General features: G+C 46.1%; 1 protein-coding gene across 3 annotated transcripts in view; it reads right to left on the bottom strand.

The window, feature by feature from the left end:
- LOC138295807 (bifunctional protein GlmU-like) overlaps positions 1-23290 on the bottom strand; it is a 355648-nt gene extending 332358 nt beyond the window's left edge. For 2 of the 3 annotated variants that reach the window (XM_069234348.1, XM_069234349.1), the window contains exons 1-2: positions 23137-23290; positions 14514-14578 (exon numbers count right to left, since the gene is read on the bottom strand). Coding sequence is in view for 1 of the 3 variants with exons in the window: in XM_069234350.1 (XP_069090451.1) it covers positions 14514-14516 (3 nt within the window). In the remaining 2 variants the exon portion in view is untranslated. The remainder of the gene's footprint in view (positions 1-14513; positions 14579-23136) is intronic. The other variant, XM_069234350.1, reaches the window with a different exon arrangement.
- Positions 23291-26473: the final 3183 nt, after the last annotated feature.

Genomic DNA, 26473 nt, shown 5'->3' with positions numbered 1-26473 from the left:
GGCTGTGACATTCCTGCCGCCAAGCCCACTGTCACTTGGAAAGAACCAGTTGCCAGGAAATGGAGTACAGATAGCACTTGCAGAAGAGGGGGGGATCCCAGTGGGGTGACGGATAGCAGATATGAGGCCAGGCTCCAACTGGGCACACAGCTCTGTGATTGTGGCCCTGTCCAGTCTATAGGTGAGGATAATTTGCCTGTCCTCCAGTGTTGCGAAGTCCACAAGGGGTCTGTACACGGGGATATGTCTCCAGCTCCTATTCATCGCAGCTGTAGCAATCTAAGGAACACAAGAGTGAGGACCTGGTCACAAACTGAACAACGGAGCTACAACCAAACTTTACATCTTGTAAAGATGTGATGGGTCATTTTGATTGGTCCAGTATGTCCTAATATCTCCTGTGATGCAGCATTATTCCAGGGCCTGCTCCCCCCCCAAAATGGCGTCCGTCTGTCCTGTGCGGAGGGGCACATGGAAGTGAGGTTATTCCGCTGACGTTGTGCGCCGTTGAGGGAGGAAGTCAGGAACCGCCGTGCAACTCCTCACTGGTTAACATTGGGCCCTATGGGGGTACAGTGGCCAATACTGATCTACGCCAGCGGTGACGGTATGGACCGCTGCAGACGTGACCACCATTTTCTATCATATTCCTCACTTGCTACCTGACCTTCCATAGGAGAGGACCTACACTGCATGTGCTGCTGTGACCTGTGTCTGGAACCTACCATGGCCTGTGTGACCGGGGAAAGGGCCCCAGCTTTCACTCCAGAGGAGTTAGAGAGACTGGTGGATGGGGTCCTACCTCAGTACAGGTGAGTACACTGTGAGCACGATGCATGTGGCATGAATGCATGGAGTTGTGTGTGTGAAGGCCTCGTGTAAGGGGGGTGGGTGGATGTCCTCTGGGCGGCGTACAGGTTGTGTGCTGGGCCATGTGTGTGAGCCCTGCTGCCCTGTGTGAAGAGGCTATTGACCTCCCGAAATCCAACTCTGTAGGGCAGTCAACCACTGTGAATGCCATCCAGGGGATGGCAGCCCAGATGCAACAATATAATGCATTCCTGGAGGGTATCCACACTGATTGGCGGCCCAACAGAGATTGATTCAGAGTCTGGCCTCCTCTCTGATGGCAGCCATTGTCCCTGTTCCTACCGTCCCCCCTCCAACTTCCACTGCCCAGTCCCATTCCCCTCAAACCCAACCTATCCCAAGTACACATACAGACGAACATGCACACAAAACAACACCCAAGAGTGTCACAGGCAAACACAAGCACCAGACTTCATCCCCAGGCACTCACACAAACACCATTCAGTTGCAGACACAACAACATCCACTATTTCCACTGTGTCCCCCTCCTTCTCCTCCTCCTCTTCCTCCTCCTCCTCCTCCCACCCAGTTACGTCCACACTCACACCTGCATTCACTACATCATCATCAACATCCACTACCAGCATCACCAAACCAAGCAGAGCACACACCTCACTGGCATACATCTCCAAAACAGCCATGCACATGTCCTGTGTCCTCTCCCACTGTGTCTGGTCCCCCCCTAAAATACACAAACGCAAGCACTCAGACACAAAACAGCCTTCCACCTCACAACAACATACAGCCTACACACCTCCACCCAAAAGCAGCAGACACCTTCAACAACTACTCCCTCATTCTCCACTCCCATTCCTTCTCCCTCTTCCCACCCCAATGTCCCTAAAAAAAACAGTTCCTATCCACCATTGACCTCTTCCCTCCCCCTCCCATCCTGCACTTATGGCCAGGGTAGGAAGAACCCAGCCAAGCACCTTAGCCACACAGTCCACAGGGCCAGTCCTCACCGCACCCACTCGTGGTGGAAAGGGATCCAGCCCACATGTCCTGAAGGGGAAGGAGCCCGCAACAGCTAGCCTAAAGGGGAAGGAGCCCGCACCAGCTAGCCTAAAGGGGAAGGAGCCCGCACCAGCTAGCCTAAAGGGGAAGGAGCCCGCACCAGCTAGCCTAAAGGGGAAGGAGCCTGCACCAGCTAGCCTAAAGGGGAAGGAGCCTGCACCAGCTAGCCTAAAGGGGAAGGAGCCTGCACCAGCTAGCCTAATGGGGAAGGAGCCTGCCCCAGCAGGCAGGAAGACCAAGGAGCCTGCCCCAGCAGGCAGGAAGACCAAGGGCAGGCAGGAAGGGGCCTGGACCAGGAACTGTGATGGAGCCCCCACCACCAACCACGATTGTGCAGCTGTCCGAGGTTGCAGGGGATGGGCAGGAGCCTCCCCCCACCAGCGGCACCTCCATTGTGCAGCCATTCGAGGTTCTAGGGGATGAGAAGCAGCCTACCCCCACCAGCAGCACTACCAATGTGCAGCCGTCCGAGGTTGCAGGGGATGGGCAGGAGCCTCCCCCACCAGAAGCACCACCACTGTGCATTCCATCCGAGGTTGCAGGGGATGGGCAGGAGCCTCCCCTCACCACCACCACCACCACCACTGTACAGCCGTCCGAGGTTGCAGGGGATGGGCAGGAGCCTCCCCCCACCAACAGCACCACCACTGTGCAGCCGTCCGAAGTTGTAGGGGATGGGCAGCAGCCTCACCCCAACAGCACCACCACTGTGCAGCTGTCCAAGGTTGCAGGGGATGGGCAGGAGCCTCCTCCCACCAACCGCACCACCACTGTGCAACCGTCACCGCCGGCAGACGGTGTGTAATTCTGCCTCCATGGCTGCTGTGCGGCCTGTCCCCTCCAGAACCAGTGGTAAGACACCCACCTGAGAGACTGTGGCCCATCACTCCCCAGTAACAAGCACAGGGCATGTTGCCCCCTCCAGAACCAGTGGGTGAGACACCCACATGAGAGACTGTGACCTTGCACTCCACAGGACCAAGCACTGGGCATGTTGCCCCCTCCAGATCCAGTTGTCTTGTTCCATCTCCCAGCTGAGGTGTCCCCGCCCCCCTGTCCTCCATCCCCCTGAGGGGCCTGCCTATTTACCAACTGATGCCCCTGCAGTGTTCTCTCAGTGTTGAAGCAGGTGACATGTGTGGCCTTGGACTTTGGCCTGTGGCCTATGCAAATTGTGGACTGGGCTGTGTCCCTTTTTCTGTACATATGTATATTTCTATTTTCTTGCCTAACTTATTTTTCATACTGTGTTGATCTCATTACATTCACTTTTGCGAAATTGTTTTGCCCTTGAATTATTCCTCCGAGTTATGGGGTAAAGTTTTTTTTGTGATGCATCTGGTTGTGTGTATGGTGTGTGTGTGTGTATATATGGGCTGTGTGTTGTGAGTGTGTGTCACTCTCGTTTTCCTCCCCCCTCCCTTGTGTGCTAGGCGGCTGTACTCATCGTCGTCGTCTTCGCCGGTGTTGGTATTCGTGGTGGAGCAGAACATAGCATATCATCGGGAAGACATGCAGTTCAGGTTCCATGGCGGCATGGTTCTTACCGGTGTCTCAAATGGTGAGTCCTTTCCCTTCTGAGCTCAGTTTCCGGCAGGCTTTTGATGTCGTTGGTACCACCCCGGAAATGGTGGCGATTAGCAGTGTCTTAATATGGTGGGCGGATCATTGACTTCTGTCTGGCTGTTGCCGGCTACCGCTGTGGTAGCTGCTGTTTCCGCCCTGGCAGTCGGTGTGGTACATTGTCTGTCTATCGGAGATCTTTCCGCCATGGTCATAATTTGGCAGTAGTTACCGCCAGCCTGTTGGTGGTATTACCGCCACTTTACCACCGACTGCCAGGGTCGTAACGAGGGCCTATGTTATTAAGGGAGAATATCCTGTTGGACAGAGTGTACATTTCATTATCGACAACAGCTAAATCCTCATCTATCTGCCTTAAATGCGCATCTGCTTCCATTTGAGAAAGCTTCCAAATCTCATTGCAAATGGCATGGATGAATCTTTTAGAGCGTGACCTTATTGGATCTAGCAGGAAATATTGTAAATCTATGTCTTCAGATAGCGTATTAAGATGTTCTTTAACTGCAGCTAAGTTGTTGGTCTGCAATCATTGTTGGCGCAATTTACCCACACTGTATGTAGTAACTATACCCGAGTGTTGACCTGAGACAAATCGAGGGTTCGGACGGCTAATCTTGAAACCTCCTGAGGAATTCAAGAAAATGAGCCTGACACCCATTTGTGTCTATTAGCCACCATACCCAGCCGCCGGGCCTGGAAAGTGAAGAATTAGAGGTACCAGCCTGAACGTTTGCATCCAACTCTTCCTCTGCAACATTTACGAATGACTGCCAGTTGGTGAATTTTGCCGCCGTGGGGGATACTGGGCGCATTAATTTCTTTCATTTTTGCTAACCCTAGACAGGATGTCTGTTGAATTGTGTCATTCAAAAATATCATTTAACAGGAATAAGGCACGCTCTAAATAAAGCTTCCCTATGCTGAATTTGCCTATTTTGTGTTCCCCATACACTATTTACATCTATAGTGTTCTTCCAATATTCGTATATCCTTCAACTGCAAGTCTGGAAACAAAGGAATCTGAATAGATCAATTAGCAAAATTTTCCTAATTTAGAAAGGGGTAACTTGAAGTAGCATGAATCTGCATTCTTAACATCATGCCCCAAAAATATGTGAATTTATCTGAATAATGCTTTAGGCTACCCACAGGTGGAGTTGAACAGTATTCCCACTGTGTTGTTCGGTACAGGTAGTAATGTACCCAGTTATTATAACAGAACATTTCCCCATAATTCTTTGTGTTAGTGTACAAATCACCAGTTTCAAATAAAGTATAATCCTGGAATTCAGCTACCATGGAATCAACTATTTCAACATCCCAGCCATCAGAAACAACACCAGGTGTAAATTACATCAGTCATGAAAACATATGGAATTTGAATGACCTGGGTAGACACGTATATATCAAATGGAACTTCATCCCACACAATCCCATCAGGAACTGGTACTGCTGAAATGTCCACAAGGGACAAGTCTCTTCTGACCTTATGTGAGGAAAGATATGAAGTCAAGACTTCATCCACAGCCACAGCCTCAACAAAAGAGCATTCAGAAGATAATGATCATTCATAAGGAGAAAGAAAACAGTCACAAAACCAATCCACAATAGAAAGGCAAGCAATGTCAAAAATAGCCACAGATAATTCTATGGATAAATTATTTAGTTATTTTTAAGCCATATTTACAGCTTATGTGTCTCTGAAACCATTTCACTTGCAGGTGCGGGTGAAGTAAAAGACGTCATCAAGGTCGATAAAATAACCAGAAGCAGTCTCTGCAAACAGGAGCCGGTGCTTTACTGGTGGATCGAACCACTGCGCGTGGAGGCTAATAGTAGACTATGTTGTCTGTTTGTGTGGAGCCGGAGTAGAAGACAGCCACCTCTTGGACAGGTGTTGTCATTGAAGTGGTAACAGGAATCGGCAAAAGCTCATTTTCCGTCCTCCCCATGCTTAAGGAGGTATTTGTAGCATTGTTGTACATGCTCGTGTAGTTAAAAGTGTTGTTGTTTCTTCTTTGAAGAGGTATGTCCTGTTAGGTAGTGGGAGGGGAACGGGAGCTACCCAGGGGACCTCTGGGTCTACTGTGCAGGATCGGCCACATGGTGTAGTTTGATGTTGTCAATGGTGACAAATCTATTTGCTTTGGAACCAGGCAGTGGTGGTAGGATGACAGTACTGGTACCTTGTATTCCCAAGACTTGGATCGGTGCTCTGTAGGATGGGCTGAATTCCTTTTTCACAGCAATCTTCTCAAGAACCAGATCCCTAACTTTAGGAATCCAGCCAGTAGAAGTTGTTGGCAAATCCCTTATTCCTAAAGTGGCAGCACTGCTGGATGAATTATCACAAAATTGCTGAAGCTCCTGTAAGACAGTGAGACATTCATTTATGTCGAAAGGTGTATCTGCTGCCACCAAACCAGGGCCATCTAGATCTGGGACATACATAGGTATACCAAAGAGAACCTCAAAAGGAGTGCGTCCTCCCAAGGACTGTCTTGGCAGATTATTTGATGCTCTCTCCACCCCCTATAGGTGATGAAGCCAACTGCGGCCAGAACCTAGTACTCTAGCTCAGTGGTTCCCAACCTTTTGATTTCTGTGGACCCCCACTTTAACATTAATGGAACCCAGGGACCCCCACTGAATCATCATGGGAATCCTGGGACCCCTGCCTGAGTCATTACTGGAAGCTGGGGACCTAATTTGTCAATATTTTTTTATTTTCTAGGCTCTCGCTGACCCCCTGAGAAGGCTTTGCGGTCCCCCAGGGGTCCCTGGACCACAGGTTGGGAACCAAAGCTCTAGCTGTTAAGGACTGCTTTAGATCTTGATTCCACCTCTCCACAATTGAATTTCCCTCAGGATCATAAGGTGAGGCGCAATGGAGTTCAACACCCATCGTCCTCATGTGGTCCCTGAATGCTATGAGGCAAAGGCAAGGCCCTGGTCCAAATGGAATGCTGCAACTGCATATGCACTGAGAAAGGTCAGAAAGTCTTTTATAACAGTTTGAGCGTCAGCTGACCGCTGAGGCCAAACCCACAGGAATCTAGAACAAGAATCTGCAGCAACTAAGTTGTATTTGTATGCACCATCAGGTTGAAGAGGACCACAATGGTCCAGGTACACACATTGTAGTGGCCTATTGGACACTAGGAGGGATGTCTGCAGCAGGCATTTGGTGTTTGAGCCCTTTCTCTGCTGGCAAAGGTCACAACAAAGAACATATTGCATGGTCTGTGTACACCTGGCCACCAGAATTATTTCTGTAAGAGTGTTATTGTGGCTGCAACACCAGCATGTGCAGAGACGACACCCTCATGCGCTGCTTTGATTACATCCAATCCCTGGTCTTGGTTGGGGGATCACTCAATCTCCAACCTCATGAAGTGTTGCATAGGCAAACGTTCTGTGCATTGATGTGGTAACAGTATTTTGTACGGTATGTTTCTGGGAGAGGCTTGCCTTCAGCCGAAGCTTTCACAGCAGCCAGTATTTCACTATCCAATCTCGTCTGGGAATGAGTCACAGTAGCAACAGAAACCGTAGCTACTGCAGATTTGGCCACTTCATCAGCCAAAGTGTTGCCAATAACGTGTACTCCTACACGTTGGGGACCAGTGTATGGACTACATGAGTAGTAGGTAGCTTGTCCTTAAGATCAGCCACCCTCCCCCACAGAGTTCTGTGTTTTATGGTGTTCCCTTTGGAGTCTCTAAACCCGTTCAATTGTCAACAATTAAGATACTCATTGTATGACTGGACACAGTAATACGAATACTTCTTCTTCTATTCTGTGTTCCACCCAAAGTCTCCCAATAAAAATGGTACTTCACTTGTGTGGGTAGGCCTAGTGACTGCGACAGGAAATGCCCCAAAAAACTACGTGGACACATCAAAATTATCAAATACAAAACTAACTGTTTTTGCAGCAGGGGGAGGACGGGGCTGGGGGTGATGGGAGGGGTGTACCAGCCTTTTTGGTTCTGGGCCCAGCAGCCATCTCGTAAACCTACCAAACCCAGACATTTCTGAAAACTAGACACCCGAGGGAGTCCAGGGAGGTGTGACACTGTTTTTGCCTTGAACTGTGCCCATTTTCTGCTCCTCTTTGTATTTGCGCTTTATAATTGTGACCGTTATCTTTTCCGGCTCTCGACAGTTCCTCTGACCCAGCCGATGCGTCCTCTGCGGCCCCGCCCCCCTCACACCCCCAATGGACATTCCCTCCCGCCTCCCAGCTGCTCCTCCCTCCCACCTCCCCTTCTTAATGGTGGCCGCTGGCACACCAGGGGCAAGCCGGTCTGCGCCCGTCCGCGCCCAGCGCCCATCCCCCTGGTCCAAGCTCCTTCGGCCCCCCCAAAGCCACTACTCCTCCTTAGAGCTTCTCGCTCTCAACTCAGGTCAGCACCCCGCCTACGCCCAGGCCAACCACAAACACACACGGACCTTTCACATGCCACTCATGCCATTTCCCCCACACTCAGTCCAACACCAGCAACACCAACAAGCACCACAACACCACCAAACCCCCCAATCACCTCAACTATATCCTCCTTAACACCCGCTCTGTCCATAAGCACGCCATCGAGCTTTAGGACCTGCTCACCACAAACTCTCCTGACATCGCCTACCTCACTGAAACATGGATGAACTCCTCATCAGAACCAGACATCGCCATAGCCATCCCAGAAGGTTACAAAATCACCTGTAGAGACCGCACCAACAAACCAGGAGGAGGTATCGCCATAATACACAAAAACTCCATCAAAATTTCCACCAACAACACCCTAGACACCGCAGAACATCTACACTTTCAGGTACACATCAATGCCAAAACCACCCTAAGAGAAACCCTCATCTACAGACCACACCCCCCACTCTGCGACACCATCACCAATACTATCAGCTCCCAAGCCCTCACCTCCACAGACTACATACTCCTTGGTGACCTTAACTTTCACCTGGAAAGCACCCACAACTGCAACTCCACTGCCCTGCTGGACAACCTCGCAAACCTCGGCCTCAAGCAACTGGTCACCTCACCCAGCCATTCAGCTGGACATACGCTAGACTCCATCTTCACCTCCAGCAGCCACATCACCTTCACTCACACCACTGGACTGACCACCACTGCGTCCACTTCTCCTTCCTGAAACCCACCAACACCCTACACCCTAGCGCAAGTGGAAAAAGATCTCCAGAGAACACCTGATCTCCAACCTCGCACAAGCTCCCCCTCCCACCACCAACTACCCCAACACGGCCGCCCTCAACCTCACACATTGGCTAGAATCTTGCACAGACTCCTTCGTCCCTTTGAAAACAAACAACAACACCCCCACCATCAAGACGGCCCCCTGGTTCACCACAGAACTTCAGTCTTCCAAACGAGAATGCTGAAAACTTGAGAAAGCCTGGCGCCAAGAACCCTCAATGAGCAAATTCTCTGCCCTCAAAACAGCCATGCGCAAACACCACCAACTCATCCAGAACACCAAACGGTCCTTCTCCAAAGAACGCATAGACAACACACACAACAGCAAGGATCTTTTTGCCATCATCAAGGAACTCACCAAATCCAAATCCTGCACCATCGACCCTCCACACTCTCAAGACCTCTTCAACTCCCTCTCCAACTACTTCCACCGCAAAATCACAGACATACACGACAGCTTCACATCGTCCGCACCCACCATCACCACCAAAGACACAACCAACACCACAACACCCTGCCGCACCAACCTTCTGAACACCTGGACCCCCACCAACGACGAAGAAACCGGCAAAACCATGAGCTCCATCCACTCAGGCTCCTCAACAGACCCTTGACCCCACCACATCTTCAAACAAATTCCTACCATGCAAACCTCATCTACATACACACATGTTTACCCTGTATTTATCTAAAAAAACAATTTATTACAAATATCCAATAAATATCATCCTTTACATACAATTTGTAACTTTCCCCATCATATCACAAAAGAAAAAAGAGACCAGTGAAAAAGATATAAGGTGCTCGTGTTTTATAGTAAAGAAGGAGAAATAATCCCTTAAAACATTCATAAAAATATATACATTATAAAATAACACCTGTTGGTTAATCTTTTAACCAAATTAAATCATCCTATCATTTCTTCAAGACAAAATTATATCTTCCAATTTCCCATTCTCTCCAAGAAATCCAACCAATCCAGGCATGAGCAATATCGTCGATGTTTCGACCCCCTCAAGTTCTTGGGCAAAATATCAGCTCCATATGGGTCTTCTTCAGGACTGATAGATAGGGGAGCCCATATAAATCCACACTAATTACAATACTCTTCTTCATCCATAGACCTCACTGAATCCATTAATCTTCACTCAAGCCCTTGATTGAGGAGATTGAGTCCCATGGGGTTTTCGCCGTGTAACAAGTCATGTAATAGAAGCAGAGTTGGTTTTCCTTTGGAAATCGATTGAAGTAGTAAGAAGCGTGTGGATTAAGAAAATAATTGAGTACTATATGAGTGAAGACGGGGCATTGTGGGTAAGAAAATGGTGTGGGGTGCATGTGAAGCACATCACCCTGGATTCACGCAGATGTTTAGTTTTCAGATGTGTCTAGGTCTCGTAGATTTTCCTACATGGCAGCATCCCAAAGTCCAAAACGTGTAGTCCTCGCCATTCCCAGTGGGACGATTTTGAGAGTTAGACATGCTCTCATGGTCCAAATGTAAAACCAAAACCCAAAATAATCAAATGTCCTCTTGCTTGCCGTTGGGATAAGATCTTTTAGTGTGCGAGAGAGAGCTGAAAGACTGTTACCCCCTTCAATTGGGGTGGTGGCATAACCATGCCCATACTGGTTGGTAGCCACCACCCCACTATTTTCTTTTTTTAATTCCCTGGAATCTAGTATGCTTTCTGACCCCCTCCTCCCGGGAGTAGATTGGGGGTGATTGCCCCATCTGCCAACCAGTGGTCAGAACAACTTTGTCCCCATTTATTAGGGGTGGGGGCATGGCCATACCCCCACCCTCTTTTGTTAAAAAAAAATCTTCCCTAGTGCCTGGTGGGCTTTCTGCCACATTTAGGGGCAGATGGTCCTTACAAAAATAGGCTGTTCTGCCCCCAAGGGGGGCAGAAATGGCCAACAGTAATGTTCAGAGACATCAAAGGAGAGGTCTTTCCTTTGATGCCTCTGCCTGCCCCACCCCCCTTGATCAGAAGAGAAATGCAAAGCATCTCTCATCCAATCGCGCTGGAATCTCAGGTCATCAGACGTCACAGGGGGTGGGTGGAGAGGGGGCAAGGGTGAGAAGGGGAAATGATTCCCCTTCCATCCCTGCCGGGAGGAGGGGAGGAAATCAGTGGTAGGCTGTAGGGGGGGAGCGCTCCCCCAATGAGCCAGTCCCCGAACTAACGATTACGTCCTTGGCGCCTCAGCACTGCAGCCAAGGACATAACCGTTACGTCCATGGGGGAAAGGGGTTAAGAGTTTGAGCTCGAACAACCAACAGCCTAGATAGGTGCTCCCTGTTCAGCTGAGGAGGATCATCCCATAGACCACAGACATCTCTGTATAATGGTATTTAGGGTACCTGTTGTGTGCGAGACAGTGATATTCAGGGCATCCGTAAATTAGTGCCTAAAGACCATCGTTGGTGGCGCCATGTTGCAGCTGGACTCTTGCTCTAGGCAAGACTGCTGGTTTAGGGATGACAGCACTTTTGTTTGTAGGCAAATAGGCCAATCCTACAATAAGTCACAACTGTCCACCCAACCCTCCCGGCTCACAAGCAGCAACACACCAAAAACCCAAACAGTAAAAGGTGATTTGTGGCAGCCTTTACATATGGACTTAAGACTATGACATCTCAGAAGAGTCGTAGTTAAACTGAGATTACCCTTTTCTCACATGAGCAACAAGTCTCAGTCTCACACAGGCAATGAAGGAGATGCAGTGAAGTTTTCAATAGGTTTTAATGACAAGCCTGCAATCTACTATAAAATGCATGGGCTGCAATGATTAGGATAATGAACAATGCAAGAAACAGAATTATAAAAACGAGAGTCGTGAATATATAGACCCCCACCATCACGCAACAACATAAGATATGAAATAGGCTCTAATACCCTAGCATGATGAACTTAATCTCTAACCTAAAGAGAGCTGGGTGTGTAAACCTAGTCTGCCAGTACCATGGCAATGAGAAGAGCCCCCCAACCTTGTTTACCTTGGAGTGAGGTCTCTCTATCAAACTCCGAGGGGACACGAAGGCTGGGTCTGCATCAAGGTGACGTGTAGCATAGATAGCATCTGGTAGGAATCCCTGTGATATACTGTCTGCATGAGATTTATTTATACAGATCTTGTAGGATCCCTGACGCAGGTATGTTTCCAGACAATAGATGAGAAGGCATAATTTGGGTGGCAATTATATAAACAATTCCCTGAAAAGGTAGATTATGTTTCTGTCACACGTAAGTGGGAAAGTACATGATGTGATTACCAACGTATATCACTTATCATTGAAGCGGATAGTGATGCATTCACAGAGTGGGACTGATAACGTGAAATAATAACATTTTCCTAACTTTAAACATAACAGCCATTTTGGAAGAAATAATTAAATAAATGTGCTAAACAGAGCAGGCCAAGTAGGTTAAAAGTCACTAGGTGACGGGGCACAGGCCTGAAAGCCAAAAGGCTAAGCTATCTCCTGATTCCCAATAAAATCAAAAATAGGATCCACTACACTACTACTGAAACTACAGAGTTCAAATAAAGATCCGAAGTACCTACTTCACTCAAAGAAAGCATGTGCCAGGTACTAAATGGAAAAATGCATATAGTGGTGCATCAACAGTAATTCATGAGAAAGAGACCAAATCAAAATGTAGAATGTTCCATATATTATTTATTGTCCCTGTACAGTAGACTTATAGATCAAAGTGTTACAGCAAAACAACAAAGCTAACCCGTTTCATTCAACACTGAACTTCTTCAGGGTGTTTTTATTTTGTACACCCACTATACCATGATATGCCTCTTGTGAAACTGTACTTCACCTTATGAAAAGATACCATATATGCACAGGGTCCTGATAGATTACACACCCTGGATGCTTTTAGTATAAGGCCAGGCCATCCCCTTTTTTGACACCGAAGTCCGTGCCCAGGATAGTAGACAAACTGCAATTTGCAGCAATGTTTGAGTGGCATAAACTACAGTTTTACAAGATGCATATCATAGATTATTGGCTGGATAGTGGTGATCGAAATGCATTAGCTTTGTTGTTTTGCTGTAACACTTGGATCTATAAGTCTACTGTATAGGCATTATAAATAATATATGGAACATTCTACATTTTGATGTGGTCTCTTTCATATTATTATTTTCTGTTGGTGCACCACTATTTATATTTCACTATATTGTGGCCTCAGGTCGCACCCTTGAGCAGCGGGTGCACAATACTTACTTATTGTGGGACAAAGGGGAGGTGCTGTTTAATATCCCTCAGCTGATTTGAATGTTTTCAAATTTTCAAAAGCTTCAGAAGGTGGCATCTCGAATTGGACATTGCAGAAAAGGAAAACAAAAACGTGGATTTTGTCTCTACAACAGGCTGTACATGTCAAAAGTCTTCTCCAAAACCTAGCAACATACACCAGATGAGAGCTCCAAACTGGGCAGTGTGTGCCATGGGTATCTTCCAGAACAGACAACTCTCCAGTTGTGGTACACAAAAATGAACCCAATATTCTACATACACTGCCAGAACAGGACACAATACACTGTATACGGCCTCCAAATTGAACACAAACACTCTCTACTTGTGACTTTCAAATTGAGCACAATGTGGCAGAGGTGTTCCTGAGAATGCTACAATACGCCATAGACTACCATTAGACTTGACAAAATACTCCACATGGTGTCATACCAGCAATGTGTACACTGTGGCAGAGCTTTCGTCCCTGCTAGTTATCTCAATTCATTATGAGGCCACCAAAATGCTCAAGAAAAAAGGAAAGTTGCACTTCATATGCCTGTTCTATGTAGGTGAAGTATGCGCTTTAACTGCTGCTGCTTTCATTTCTATGTATGAGGAAAGCTTGCACCTTTGTGTCTCATACTGTACTTGTTACATATTAGTGCAGCTTGTTAAGTTTGTTAAGCTTGCTAAAAACTGTTTCCTATGCAAACCAAACTATTGATGTCTTTTTCAATAGTTGCCTTTTTAATAGCTTTTATTGCAGCACCACTCCATAACACAAAAGCCATTTTTGCTTCCGCTTTTATCTTGACAATGCACACATAACTCAAAATAAAAACGATTACAATTATTTTGTATTACTTTATAATGAATATTTTACTTAGGAACATCAGCATTCTTCGTATATTTTATCAAGTTGACATGAACTAAATCCAATTTCCATCTATTAAACACAAGGGTAGAGAGCTGGCAATGGGTTCTCTGGGTAGCAGGGAAGTGGTGGTGAGCTGGGGAGCATTCCTACCTCTACCCATCCTGCTGCACTTACAATCATCGTGACCAAGCCATATGCCCCCTATGACATCCCCAAACTCTCCAGCGGAGGCTCAGCAACCACGGACCCAAACACTTTTGTTGGACAGGCGATAGGAAGGCAGGAGGTAATCGTGAATGGCATTTCAGGGCACAAAAGGGATATTTAGAATCATAAACATTGAATTGTGTTATGTTTAGGAGCTCGAGTACATAAACGTTCAGAAATAGCAAAATGTAAGGTAAGGGGTGTTCTACCGCCTACATGAGGAGTGCACCAACTACGTTTTTATATCCATTCTGCTATCTTTTAGCTTTCTCTCAAATCTTCTTAATAAAAGCAGGACTACAAAGAAGTATCAGACTTCCATGTGGCTGTGTAAAATATTTTTGGTACCGCCTAATTGGCCTTGAAATGCACATAGGGGACTTTTTCTCACCAGAAAAATAATCGGAGACGCAGCTCTCTTGATGTGAGAACAAAAGAGGACAAAATACTGTGAGAGGAAAAGACGTACTCACCATGCCTAAGGAGCTCGAGTTTTCTGTTCTGTTAGCTTGTAGCTGGCCTTTTCTTTTCCTGGAATCTGTAAATCACAGTTGAAAGGTTAAATGTTAGCAATTCCAGGAAGCCCATGCAATAAATTCAGGAACCGCCTCTATACTATCTAAGCTAGTGAAAGAGTTCGACCGAGTCCATGTTTACCTTTTTTTTTTTTGGAATCCAACTTGGTCTCGTGGCAAGTGACAAACAAATACTAGCAAAGCCAATAGTTCGGGTTTTCTACACCGAAAAGACTTTCACAAGGGTCACTCATGCATAGAACAGGCAGAGTGGGTGGCGCCAAGAGCAGTGCAAGTTTCCTTCACAAACAGAACAACTTACAACACCGGGAGCAGCAGTGAGGCTGAAAAGGGTTGGGTGCCCAGGCTGCACCCCAGTTGGTCAGCGCTGTAGAGTACGAGCTGGATCTTGCAGATCTCCTGCATACGCCTCATTCAAGGGTTCTGCCAGGGCTGCTGGATCACCCTCCCCCTCCTACAAAAGGGGTTGTGCTCCCAGAGAAAGACTACAGGATTAAATTGTTAAGGAGAGAGAAAAGGAAGGTGTGCGGAGGGTGGGAAGACGCAATGGGGTCTGCTTCTCATTCAACCTACATCAAGAAATGGAAACTGAAAAGAGAATAAATTAGAAAACGCCAACTTCTGTTGTGAGGAACAGGCGGTTTCTTCCTCTCCCCGTGTTAGAAAAGGGCTTTCTGGTTGGCTTGGCTATGCTCCTTAACCAGGCAGAAACCACCACTCTAGTCAGGGCCAGTGCTTAATTTGTGCTTGTTGTTTCCGGTGCTGAGCACCGGTACTTATTTTTCTTATTTTTGAGGGCTGGCACTTATTCTTCAGCCTCAAGCATCTGCTGCGAGCAAAAGACACATATTTGAAAGACGGGGGGGGGAGGGGAAAACGAAAAAGCATCAGTAAGGGAGGAAGTAGAAAGCTGCAAGAGTGAGCTGAAGGGGCAGGGATTGGCTTTATATGGATTGAAGAGGCCCGAGATGGCTTCAGGATTACGCCGCCTCAGTATTCTGTGTTCCGAAATTTAATTGCAGCACCAGCATGTTTAAGAGGGGGGCTTTCAGCACCGGCACGTTTTTATTTACAAATTAAGCACTGGTCAGGGCCAGTAAGTTACACACCGAAGATAACCTGTGCTCACTCCTGGTGGCTTGGCACAGAGCAATCTGTCTTATCCCCAGGGGTCATGTGTAAAGTGTTTGCACAACACACTCACAGAAGGGACACAATAGAATACACCACAAAAGATACTTCACACTCTGTTATATGAAAACAAATTATATTGCACATAGACTGTAGACCAAACATTATTTTGCCAACCAGGCATGTGTCACACCATCAAATTGTAAATGAGAGAATCCATTCTACATTGCACAGGTCATCCCAAACCTTTCATTGAGCAGACTACAGAATCAGGGAATGAAATACTATAACCACATAAAAGGCTGCAGTGTCCCCACAAACCCATTTAGAGACAGTGAGCCCCATGAACGATCATGCAAGTGTAAATACGGCAATACATTAGCGGCACTTGGGTAGAAGGTAATATCCTCACAACCAACTGCCTGAATTATATATACACAGGGCCAGAGAGGTAATTGTCTCAGGGCAACACCTACATCATGATAAAAGATCAAAGGATGAAGGAGTAACTGTGCTTCTAGCGGCAATAATACAGTAATTCCAGTAGCAGTATTTCAAAAATGGTATCCCGATCGGACTTTTGAAGTTATGCCCTTTGTAGTGACTACACGGCCAGGAACATGTTCAGTGACACTAAAACAGAGGCTCAGTTTTGAATGCGTACGAATAGCTATTCCATGGTACTGCTCCCATCACCCTGTAAGCGAGGTCTCCAAACGCTCACATGGCGGGTGAAGCCTCCTTTACGGATCTTAGCAGCCACGTCCCCCAGCAGGGGGGGGGGTCACACAGCACATATCCAGGGGTATAGCCGGGTCGACGAGTCTCACATTCCTGGCCTGCCCTGGGTTGCCAGGCAACGTATCCTGCCACAGCTCTTTTCTTTGGCACAGTGGTGCTCCTTAATGTTGACAGAATCTGGCGCTGGATTCTCTTATCGCCATGCGTAAAGTCTCATTAAACATTGACCCTCATGTCGACAGAGGAAGTTAAACTGATCAGTCTCCGATCCTTACATCAATCCTCCTGGCACAGGAGGTCTGAGGAAGCAGGGGTAGGCAGAGAGCACCTGGAAAACACTTGTAGTTGGGGGCACAGCAGGCATGCCAGCACCGACCCACTGAATCAGGGAGCAGCTGGTAGCAGGGCAACAGGCAGAACGGCAACGTAGAGTAGTCCTTTGTGCTACCCAGTAGACACCAGGAAGCAGGGCAACAACAGTGAGAGCAATCCAGAGGAGTCATTTGTGCAAACTGCACAAACGACTCACCTGGGCTGCTCGTCTGTAATTACCCTGCTGTCTGGTGTCTACTGGGTGGCACAGAGGACTCATCTAGATTGCTGTTCTGCCTGTTGCCCTGCTGCCAGGCGCTCCCTGACTGTGGGGCCCAGACCCCATTGGGATGCCAAGAGGACCCACCATTGTTGCCCTGATGTGCTGGCCTGCCTGTGTTGTCCCCAAATGCAAGTGTTTTCCAGGGGCTCCACCTCTGGCAGATTCTGTCCCAATCCCAAAAGTTTTCTTCCAATCAGGGGTCTACAGCCCCTCTACTTATACTCAAAAATGTTTTTGTTCAAGGGATAACTTCAAAAGAGCCCTTTCAAGAGAAGCACAACACATTGTCAACCCAGCCCTGTCTCCAAACATCAGTAGAGGGTAATGAGTCCATTGTGTGAGAGCAGGACACAGCCTATTCGCATGGAAGATATGAATGACCCTCCCTCTCCCCAGCCCAGGACGACTATCAGTATGCAGATGCCTCTCTGTCATACCCAGTCCTTCCTGTGTAATTGATGTCTGGAAAGTATGCACAAGGTCGAGCTGTCACTCTGCCCCAGGCGTGGATTGGAGTCAGGCTGCAAACCACTAGAGATATAAGCACAGAAAATGTCCACATTCTGAAAGTGTCATTTCTAAAATAATAATAAAAAAATCCACCTACACCAGTAAGAAGGATTTCTCACTAATGTTCCAAACATATTAAGCCCGCCCATGCTATTCTGCATAAATGAGAATATATCACTTAGGAATATGTGAGGACATTTCCAATGCAATCCTATGAGAGGAGCAGCATTCACAGTAGTGAGAAACTTAATAGACTATTTGCCACTACTAGGACATGTAATACATAAAGGCGTCCTACCTTTTACAAATACAGCACCCTGTCAATTGGGCTATCTAGGGCATACATTAGGGGTGACTTAGGTGTAGTAAAAAGGGAGTTTAGGCCTTGGCAAGTCATTTGGCTTGCCAAGTCAGTGTGGCATTAAACTGGGCACACAGGCACAGCAGTGGCAGGCCCGAGACAGGTTTGAAAGTGTACTTCTGTGGGTGGCACAATCTGCAATGCAGGCCACTAGTACCATTTAATTTACAGACCTTGGGTATATGGTATATCACTTTACGAGGGCCTTACTGGTAAATTAACTAAGCCACACATGTGTAAACCAATTATACCAAGTTGTAGGGGAGAGAGAACATGCACTTTAGCACTGTTTAGCAGTGGTAAAGTGCCCAGAGCCCTAAAGCCAACAAAAAGAGGGTCAGGAAAACAGGGGAAGAAAGGCAAAACGTTTGAGGATAACCCTGCAGAAATGTCCATTTCAAACACCCAGTATGACAGATGTGCTCTTTGCAAAGAATCTGCATTCGACGGAATCATTACAATAGGCATACATACCCGAGTGCGAACTTTCGCATGATGCACTGCAATGAAAGCAATTTTGGGGGGAATGCAAAAAAAATTAGTTCTACAATGGGCTGGCCTTCTTTGGCACTTTTGCAATAATTCTTTCTCTAGTGACACTAAGGCCCAGCTACACCAGTAAATAAAAATTGGAGCTGAAAATTCCCTACAATAGGCAGTAGGAATGTGTTTTCAGTCTCTTTCATACGAGATCTTGTGATCCTATGTTTTGTTTATTTGAAGTCTGTTATTTACTTATAGTCCTGTATTCATTCTGAGGCGATTATACAAAAGAATTGAAGATAAAAACGTCAGTGGGTGCCCGACTCATATTTGACATGTGAAACTCAGAGGACTATTCCTATTCTTTCATCTTAAATACCTGAACAATTTATAGGGCCAACTACTAGGGATCGCGAATGACAATATATATCAGTCGTCATCATCAGCTTTATTTCAGTTCATAGAATAAACTATGAAATACAGTCACAACAAAAACATTAAATACAAAGTTAAAATACAGCAATAAAAACACAGAAATGCAAGATGTTGTGCTGGGGCCGCATAGTATACACCAAAATCTGATTATACACCGCCCGACAGTTCAACAAAATAGACATAAAAATATCCACAAATATAAAGTGCAGGAGTAGGTGACAAACACACTATACAAAGCTAATACAGTCAATTAAAACAGTAAAGAACGCCTGTTCTGTAATTGAAAAAAGTGGCCACACCAAAGCAAACCCCAGGAGTGGGGAGCGACTAGAAGTACAAAAGAGCAGGGATGTGTCTGGAATGTGGGGTGCACCTCAAAAGTGGAATTCAAAACTTCCTTGTATTGCTACTGTAAAACCTACAAAAGAACGCAAAATGCTGCAAGGGTTACGGGGTGGCTCATCACAAAGGTAGACCAAAATTCCCTTTGGTTCAAACTGTCCCAAAGGGAATTGGTACCCAATCAGACCTAACCTAAAACTTGTGAGAAGAACCCTGTCCCTACCTTCCAGAACCACAACCAAGTAGGGTTCCAGGCCTGGGTATTTTGTACCAACAAATACTCTTTGTTAGTGGGCTTCCGCAGCCCAGACCCCTCCCTTTCACTGCTCATAAGATCCCTAAAAGTATTTTTTTAACCAAGTTTTGCCTATTGCTGTAATGTCCCCACGTGAGGAAAAGATATCAAGTCTCCCCAACTTGTTTCTCATATCCTTTACACAACGAGGCCACGGGATGCAGAGTCCCATATCACGAGCAAGGTAGTCTAAGATGATATCCCCATTCACTGAGGCCTCCGGGTCGCGCCAGATGGAACACCATAATATCAAAGGGGCAAGTTTAATTATGTCAGCTACATACGGCAAACCAAATTCCTCATTAATGGCATAGGTTTGGGACCCTAGCGGTACCTCAATGGTATGTCTATAGACCCTGTTTTCCTCAGCCTGTAACCTGGTGACTGCTTTATACCCCCACAAGCCAGAACCATGGATGAGGATCAGCACACACTTCCTGGTGTAGATCTGAACAAGAGCCGCTACTGGTTTACTTCCCAACTTAGACACCAAACTAAAGAGAAACTTAGCCAAGTTGCAGAGCTTAAGACATCTCCGTTTTAAGCAAGGTCCCCAAGACCCTTGGGATTCAAAGGCAACCCTTAAAGAGAGGGATTCATGAGTTCTTCCTAGAGGTGTACCCCAAAGAGCAAAACAACGTGGGTTCACATTTTTTGGTCTACAAGCCATTACAAACGTTTTGGCAAGGTTAGTGTGCAGTCCCAAACTATTCATAAAATCAACAAACTAGTTCAATAAAACCTGGAGGGTGTTTGAGACATTAAGACAGCATTGTCAGCATATAGAATTGTAACACCCGCCCCCTTCACGGTCGACGGGTCCCCACCCGTGGCCATCCGAACAGCCTCCAGGCCATTGATATACAAAAGAAACACAATTGAGGCAAGAATATAACCCTGCAGGACCCAACGTCCTACCAATAACTCAGTGCACTCACCATTCTGCCGAAATCTGACACATGCGCTCAGATTATAGTGAAGAGCCTGCAGAAAACCCACCAATCATGCCCCAAATATACTAAAACTTCCCAGAGTTTGGACCTGACTACGCTGCCAAAAGCGCAGGCTAGGCCCATGAAAGCGAGATAAAAAGAACCATCTTTGGCCAAAGTATATTTGTTAATAAGAAAATAAAGATCGAGACATTGCTCATGGGTACCCAGACCATACTGGACATCGGAAATTATGTGCTTAACTGAAGCCCAAGACAAAACTCTATTGAGGATAACCCTACCACTAACCTTTACTGTGGAGACTAAAAGGGATATGAGCCTATAACAGCTAGGAGAGGCCCTATTCCCTTTTTTGAAGATGGGAACTATGATAGCAGAAAGATAATTTAGCAAGCCAGATCAGCTTGTCCATGTTAACATAGTTTGTTAAAATGGGTGCCCAGAGGGCCACCTATAATTTATATAGGCCCATTGCACTCCATTGTGCCCTGGGGATTTATGCGCCAGGCAGTTAGGAATAGCTTCTGCCACCTCCTTCACCAAAAATTAGTTACCCAACAGATAGGAACACACATGCATTCAGTCGTATGATAAACTTGCATATAGTGGCCAACCCAAGAAACAGCGCTAATGTTATCACACGTGATTGTTGTCTGTTTTAATCAATTGATTATAATTAACCATGTGCCAAAACAGGCCAGTGTTGCCTGAGCTACAGGCAGTGACCAAAGAACAGGAAACCTTCTCCTTAAGCTCCGCCTTTCTTCAGCTAATGGCCAACATATATGTTCCAACAAGAGACTACCTTGGTCGAGCCATATAGTCCAGAGTACGTCAATTAGCCTCCACTTCCCAAACACCTTAGGCGACAAGCATGTGTGTCAAATCAAAATAAGTATGTTATGCAAAAAGGATCTGTACCGACTGGCTTATGATTAAACATGCAACAAAAAAGGATAAAACACAACTCATGACTCTTCCATGAATAACCTCGTCCAATTCAGGTATTTACTGTTACTTGCTGGGATTTGTAGTATGGTTGAACCCATTATGGAATTAGGACTACAACTCCCAGAATTCAAAGAAAAGACCTGAACTGAGTGAGTTACACCAGCATGGAACTGGGACACTTCAACGCTCTAAAGTAACAAAGCAGCCAAATGCTCCATGTCATGTAGATCAGTTTCAGCCAGTCCTGATTTCCTAACTAGCAGCTCCATGGATGCTGGCGCTCAAATCTACAAATCTGAAAAGTGTCGCTGGCTATAGAAACAGAAAAAAAGCTGCATTTCCGACACAGGACTGAGCCTATATCCAGGAATGAGAGCATCAACAACATTGAGCTGAAGTCAGGTTAAAAGTAATGAATTCCAATATTTTATAAATATCAACTTGTCCCATTCAGAATAGAAACTTTCAGTTAGTTTAGAACTTTCAGCACTAATCATTCTCGGGCTTGTAGTGTTGCTTTCCTATTATAAGTTGGAACCTACGAATACCAGAATGTCCAGTACCACTGGCTCAAAAATCAGAGCTGGCTAAAAGTCTTCCTCATGACAAGGGGTCAGTTGACAACTATATTGTTCGGTAGATTGCCACGACTTCAAGAAAATGATTTCACTGGACAATATTTTACAAATAATACTTTGTGGACTTGAGAAATAAATAATGTGCGATAACATTGCTGTTGGCAATGTACAGACCATGCACACACTTCGCCCAGAAATGAACACAGATGCAGAAGTGGCGAGTAAGCATATGTCGAACTAGGGTCACCTACTGTTTAGTCACATGGGTTCCAAACTACAACTCAGAAGGAAGCCACAATCTAATGACCCTTTCACGTTTAACATTACGTTTTCAGTCATCTCTCAAAGATGTTCAATAACCGTAGATGTCGTGCTTCACCATATTTGGACTCTTGTACCGTAATGGCTGCATCTCGACTTAAGAAGCTCGAGATAGGATTTTTACTACAGAGCTCTGAAATTTCATAGATCCGCCCGACTAAATGTTCCAGAATGCAATAACAAAATCTGGACTAAGTGAGCTACGCGGACGTGTAGTGAGCCCTGAAAACCTATGGATGGTGGCTAAAAAGACTGGACTTTGCAAAATGTGTTTAACGAGACAAGGACCTGTTAGGAGCTATGCTCCCAACACGACTTACACAGTTTGGCTAAATGATCTGTTTATAACGCGGTACATCTTACGGCAAAATAGCCTTTACGTGGCCGTCGAGTAACATAATTCGTTGTACACAAAACAAAGAAAGAAAACTAGCAAATCAAACTGACTTAGGGTGTACAAATTGCTGCTTACCCCAACCACGTGCTATGTCAAGTTCTGCTCTAAGGAGGCTTGATTTACTAATCGATCGCGAGAATTAAGAAGGGGCAGGAGGTTGAGCAAAAATAACTTGATAATGATTCCACTCCATTGAATAAATAAATGGTGGAGAAGCTGTCACGGCTGCTCGATTGGCAGCTGAGCCGAGCTCTCTGTTAGCTCCGCCGATCCAGGTATTGATTTTGAAGGCGGGGGGCTGCGCAGGTCAGGCTGCAAAGATATCGGGTTAATTACAGCAACAGTGGCGGACATCGATAGGCCCAGCCGCGCGGGCCGAGTGATCAGCCGGTGATTGGCCCGGCTCATTAAACAGTATAGAGACGGCCCTCGTGCGCACAACTCAGACACTACAATCAATACGGTACCGTGGCAGGACAGCGGCCGCCAGTGAGTGATATCTGAACACTGCCCGTCTACGGCTCTCAGTCAGTCTTGTCTGCTGGAGAGGCAGCGCGGGCTGAAAGCAAGCAGCGGGGCCTGCTGGGAAACGGGCCTTTGGATCCAGTCCAGCAGCCTCCGAAATCTTGCTTTCTCCGCAGCTGCAAAGCAGGGCCGGTCACGTGCGGCGCTTTCAGCCTGTCCCGGCCGTGGGGCCAGATTCTCATCGTGTTCTGGGGCTTGTAGTGACTTTCACGTTCAACATTGCAGATTAGGAGGGGAGAAGGCAGCCACGAGTGCCATGGAGCCGCTTAGCAGCGACGCGTTCTCTAAGCACCTCTGATTTTTTTCTCAGCTGGCTGGGAGAGGATCCTTTTAAATGAAAACACGGTGTGTGTGTGTTAAATCTTAGACTGATAAAAAATGCGGCCTAGGCACTAAATCGGTGACTGCATATCAAGGAAATCTGATTAGTCTTGACATTCTTCACTGCGACACACTGTAAATCAAGTGCTCCCAAGGAAGTTGTGGTTCTGTTAGACAGTCCTCTTTTTTTACCCAACTGCACGTCGCACTCTGGGACTTGTAGCACTGAATGTGTGGGCTGAAAAATACCATTCTGCTAAGTTTTGTTGACCAAACAGCTAAAAATTGATCAAGCTTTACCCCCCATAACACCAATCTAGTAGTTATGTGTGTTGTACTTGGCAAATCATCTAAGCACCGACTATCTTTTTTTCCATCACCAACCCTGTAAAGCTTCCCAGGCCCATGAGTGATGTGCTGCTCTGGCCCAGGATTTTTCTTTGAGCTCTGGGACTTGTAGTCATGTTTATTCCATTATAAACCAGGACAAAAAGTCCCAGAATTCAAACAAAAAAAATAACCCTGGACCTGACCAGTATATCACGCATGGACATGGGAAACTTGGCAACTATGCATCACATAAATTATCTGATGTCACATGGGGACAGCTGAAGCAACATGGGGCTCTGTCATGCCACATACAACCTTTTCAGACAATCATGGCTTTGATATCCAATGGTACGTTCCATGCAGTGCCGTTTAAGCCCACAAGTATAATGTAGATTTTCCTAGTAGATTATGAAGGAAAGTCTTAATTTTATTAAAGACACAGTCATGCTTAGTCTTCTCTTTATTTCAAACAGCAGCTGCAGTCAAGAATAAAACCACCGAACCCATAAGGCGAACAAAAGTAGCCAATGGGAAACAGAAGATAGTTCAATGTGATGCACCAATCACTGACAAGCAGTCCTAATAATACCTATCTTGACTGAGAACAGCCCTCTTTTCTTGTGCAAGATTAATAAGTAAAAAATAACGGAATAATGGAACAACAAATACAAATTGCCATGCAAATCGATAACATTTCTTGTAGAATGAACAAAAGTCCCAAAACAAAGTCCGGCAGTCTCCGTGGGTCTGAAAGCTGAGTGTTTCCGAGAGCAGGTGAGGATGGTATCCTTGCAGGTGGAGGATTGAAGAAAGGATCTCTAAGGAGAGGTCTGTTGAGTCGTTGAAGATGCTGGAAGGGAGGGAAATAAAACAAGAGCGTCAGCATTTGTAGAGGCGGGATAATACTCGCCTCCATGTCTTTAATAAAATTAAGACTTTCCTTCACAATCTACTAGGAAAATCTACATCTTATGGCAAGACTGGAGGCTCCTATTATGCTATTTTAAAGCACATCAATAACATTTAATGAGGCATGTTGTATTGGTTTACAGTAAAAAAAACTCTAAAAACATTATCATTAGACCAGTCAGCCGATCTGAGAATATCCTCAAGGCGAGAACCAGCCCAGAAAGCTTTGGACGCCATGGTTCCTCTAGCTGAATGGGCACCGAAGGCAGAGGTATCTATTCCAGCAAGGGACATAATCCAACGAACCCAACGAGCCGAGGTGGGAGAGGACATAGGATTAAAAGGTTTTTTGAAGGAAATGAGGAGTTGGGATGCAGAGGAGTTTCTCAAACCGGCTATCTGTTGTTCGTAGACTTTCAAACATTGGTCTACACATAACTTAGGGTGATCAGGAAATAAGGGATAAATATCGGATGAAAGATTAGTCTTAGTACGTCTATGCACATTAAAAAGAACACCTGAATGTGTAAATTGACGAGCTGTGATATCTAAAGCTCTAACATCAGATAAGCGTTTGAAAGAAACAAGGCATAAAAGCATGGTGAGTTTAGCAAATAGCTGTTTTAAAGATAACATTGAATTGTCCGGCCAGGAAACAAAAAAGGTTCAATACAACATTTACATCTCACAATGAACTGTATTTAGGTTTCGCAGGATTGGAAAATGTTACTCCCTTTAAAAGAGGGCAAACCAACGGATGCACTCCAACTTGTTTTCCCTGGATGTAAGAGTGGGAGGATGAGATCGCGGATCTGCACAGGTTGACAGTATGAAAGGACTTACCTTTACTGGCCTCTGCAGCCAGAAAATTGACAATCAGAGTTACATCGGTTCTAAAGGGATCAACGTGTTTTCTCACACACCAGCTATGCCAGAGAGACCAAGCTGATCTATATGCTTTCTTTGTTCCTGGAACTCGTGCCAAGTCGATGAAGTTTGAAGCTTCTGCCGAAATAGGTAGGAGAGATTAAGATTCCCCAATATTTTCCAAGCCAAAAGGGAAAGGACATTCTGAAGTATCAGACTGTGGCGGAGGCCGAGGGTGTTGGTCAAGAGATCTGGAAACAAGGGAATTAAGAACGGAGAGTTGATTGATAGTTCCAGGAGAGTGGGGAACCACACTTGGGAATGCCAGAAAGGAGTTATGAGAACTAAAGTGGCCTGTTGACGTCTGACCTGTGCTAGTACTCTGGAAATCATGATGAAAGGAGGGAAGTCGTAATTGAGGGAGGATGACCAATCCTGAGAAAATGCATCAAAGGCAAGAGCTAGTGGATCCGGGCACCAGCTGAAGAACTGTGGAAGTTGTGTATTGAGACGGGACACAAAAAGATCTATGTGGAAAGGGCCCCATTTGTGGAGTATGGCCTTGAACACCTGTGAGTCGAGCTTCCAATCGCTGGAGTCCCGGAAGTGGCAAGAATGCCAATCGGCTACCAAATTGAGATTGCCCGGCAAATACTCTGCTTGGACTGGGATTCTGTTTTGAAAATAAAACTCCCAAAACCCTTTTGCTAATTCTGCTAAAGGCTTGGATTTTGTGCCTCCCAGATGGTTGATGTAACGAACCGCGGAAATGTTATCCATTCTGAGTAGTACCGAACAACAAACTCTGTCTCTTGCCAGGCTCTTGATTGCAAAGTAGCCGGCAAGCATCTC

Source organism: Pleurodeles waltl, chromosome 5 (assembly GCF_031143425.1).
Source record: "Pleurodeles waltl isolate 20211129_DDA chromosome 5, aPleWal1.hap1.20221129, whole genome shotgun sequence".
NCBI classification, from domain to species: Eukaryota; Metazoa; Chordata; class Amphibia; order Caudata; family Salamandridae; genus Pleurodeles; species Pleurodeles waltl.
This window is presented reverse-complemented; position numbering and strand designations above follow the sequence as displayed.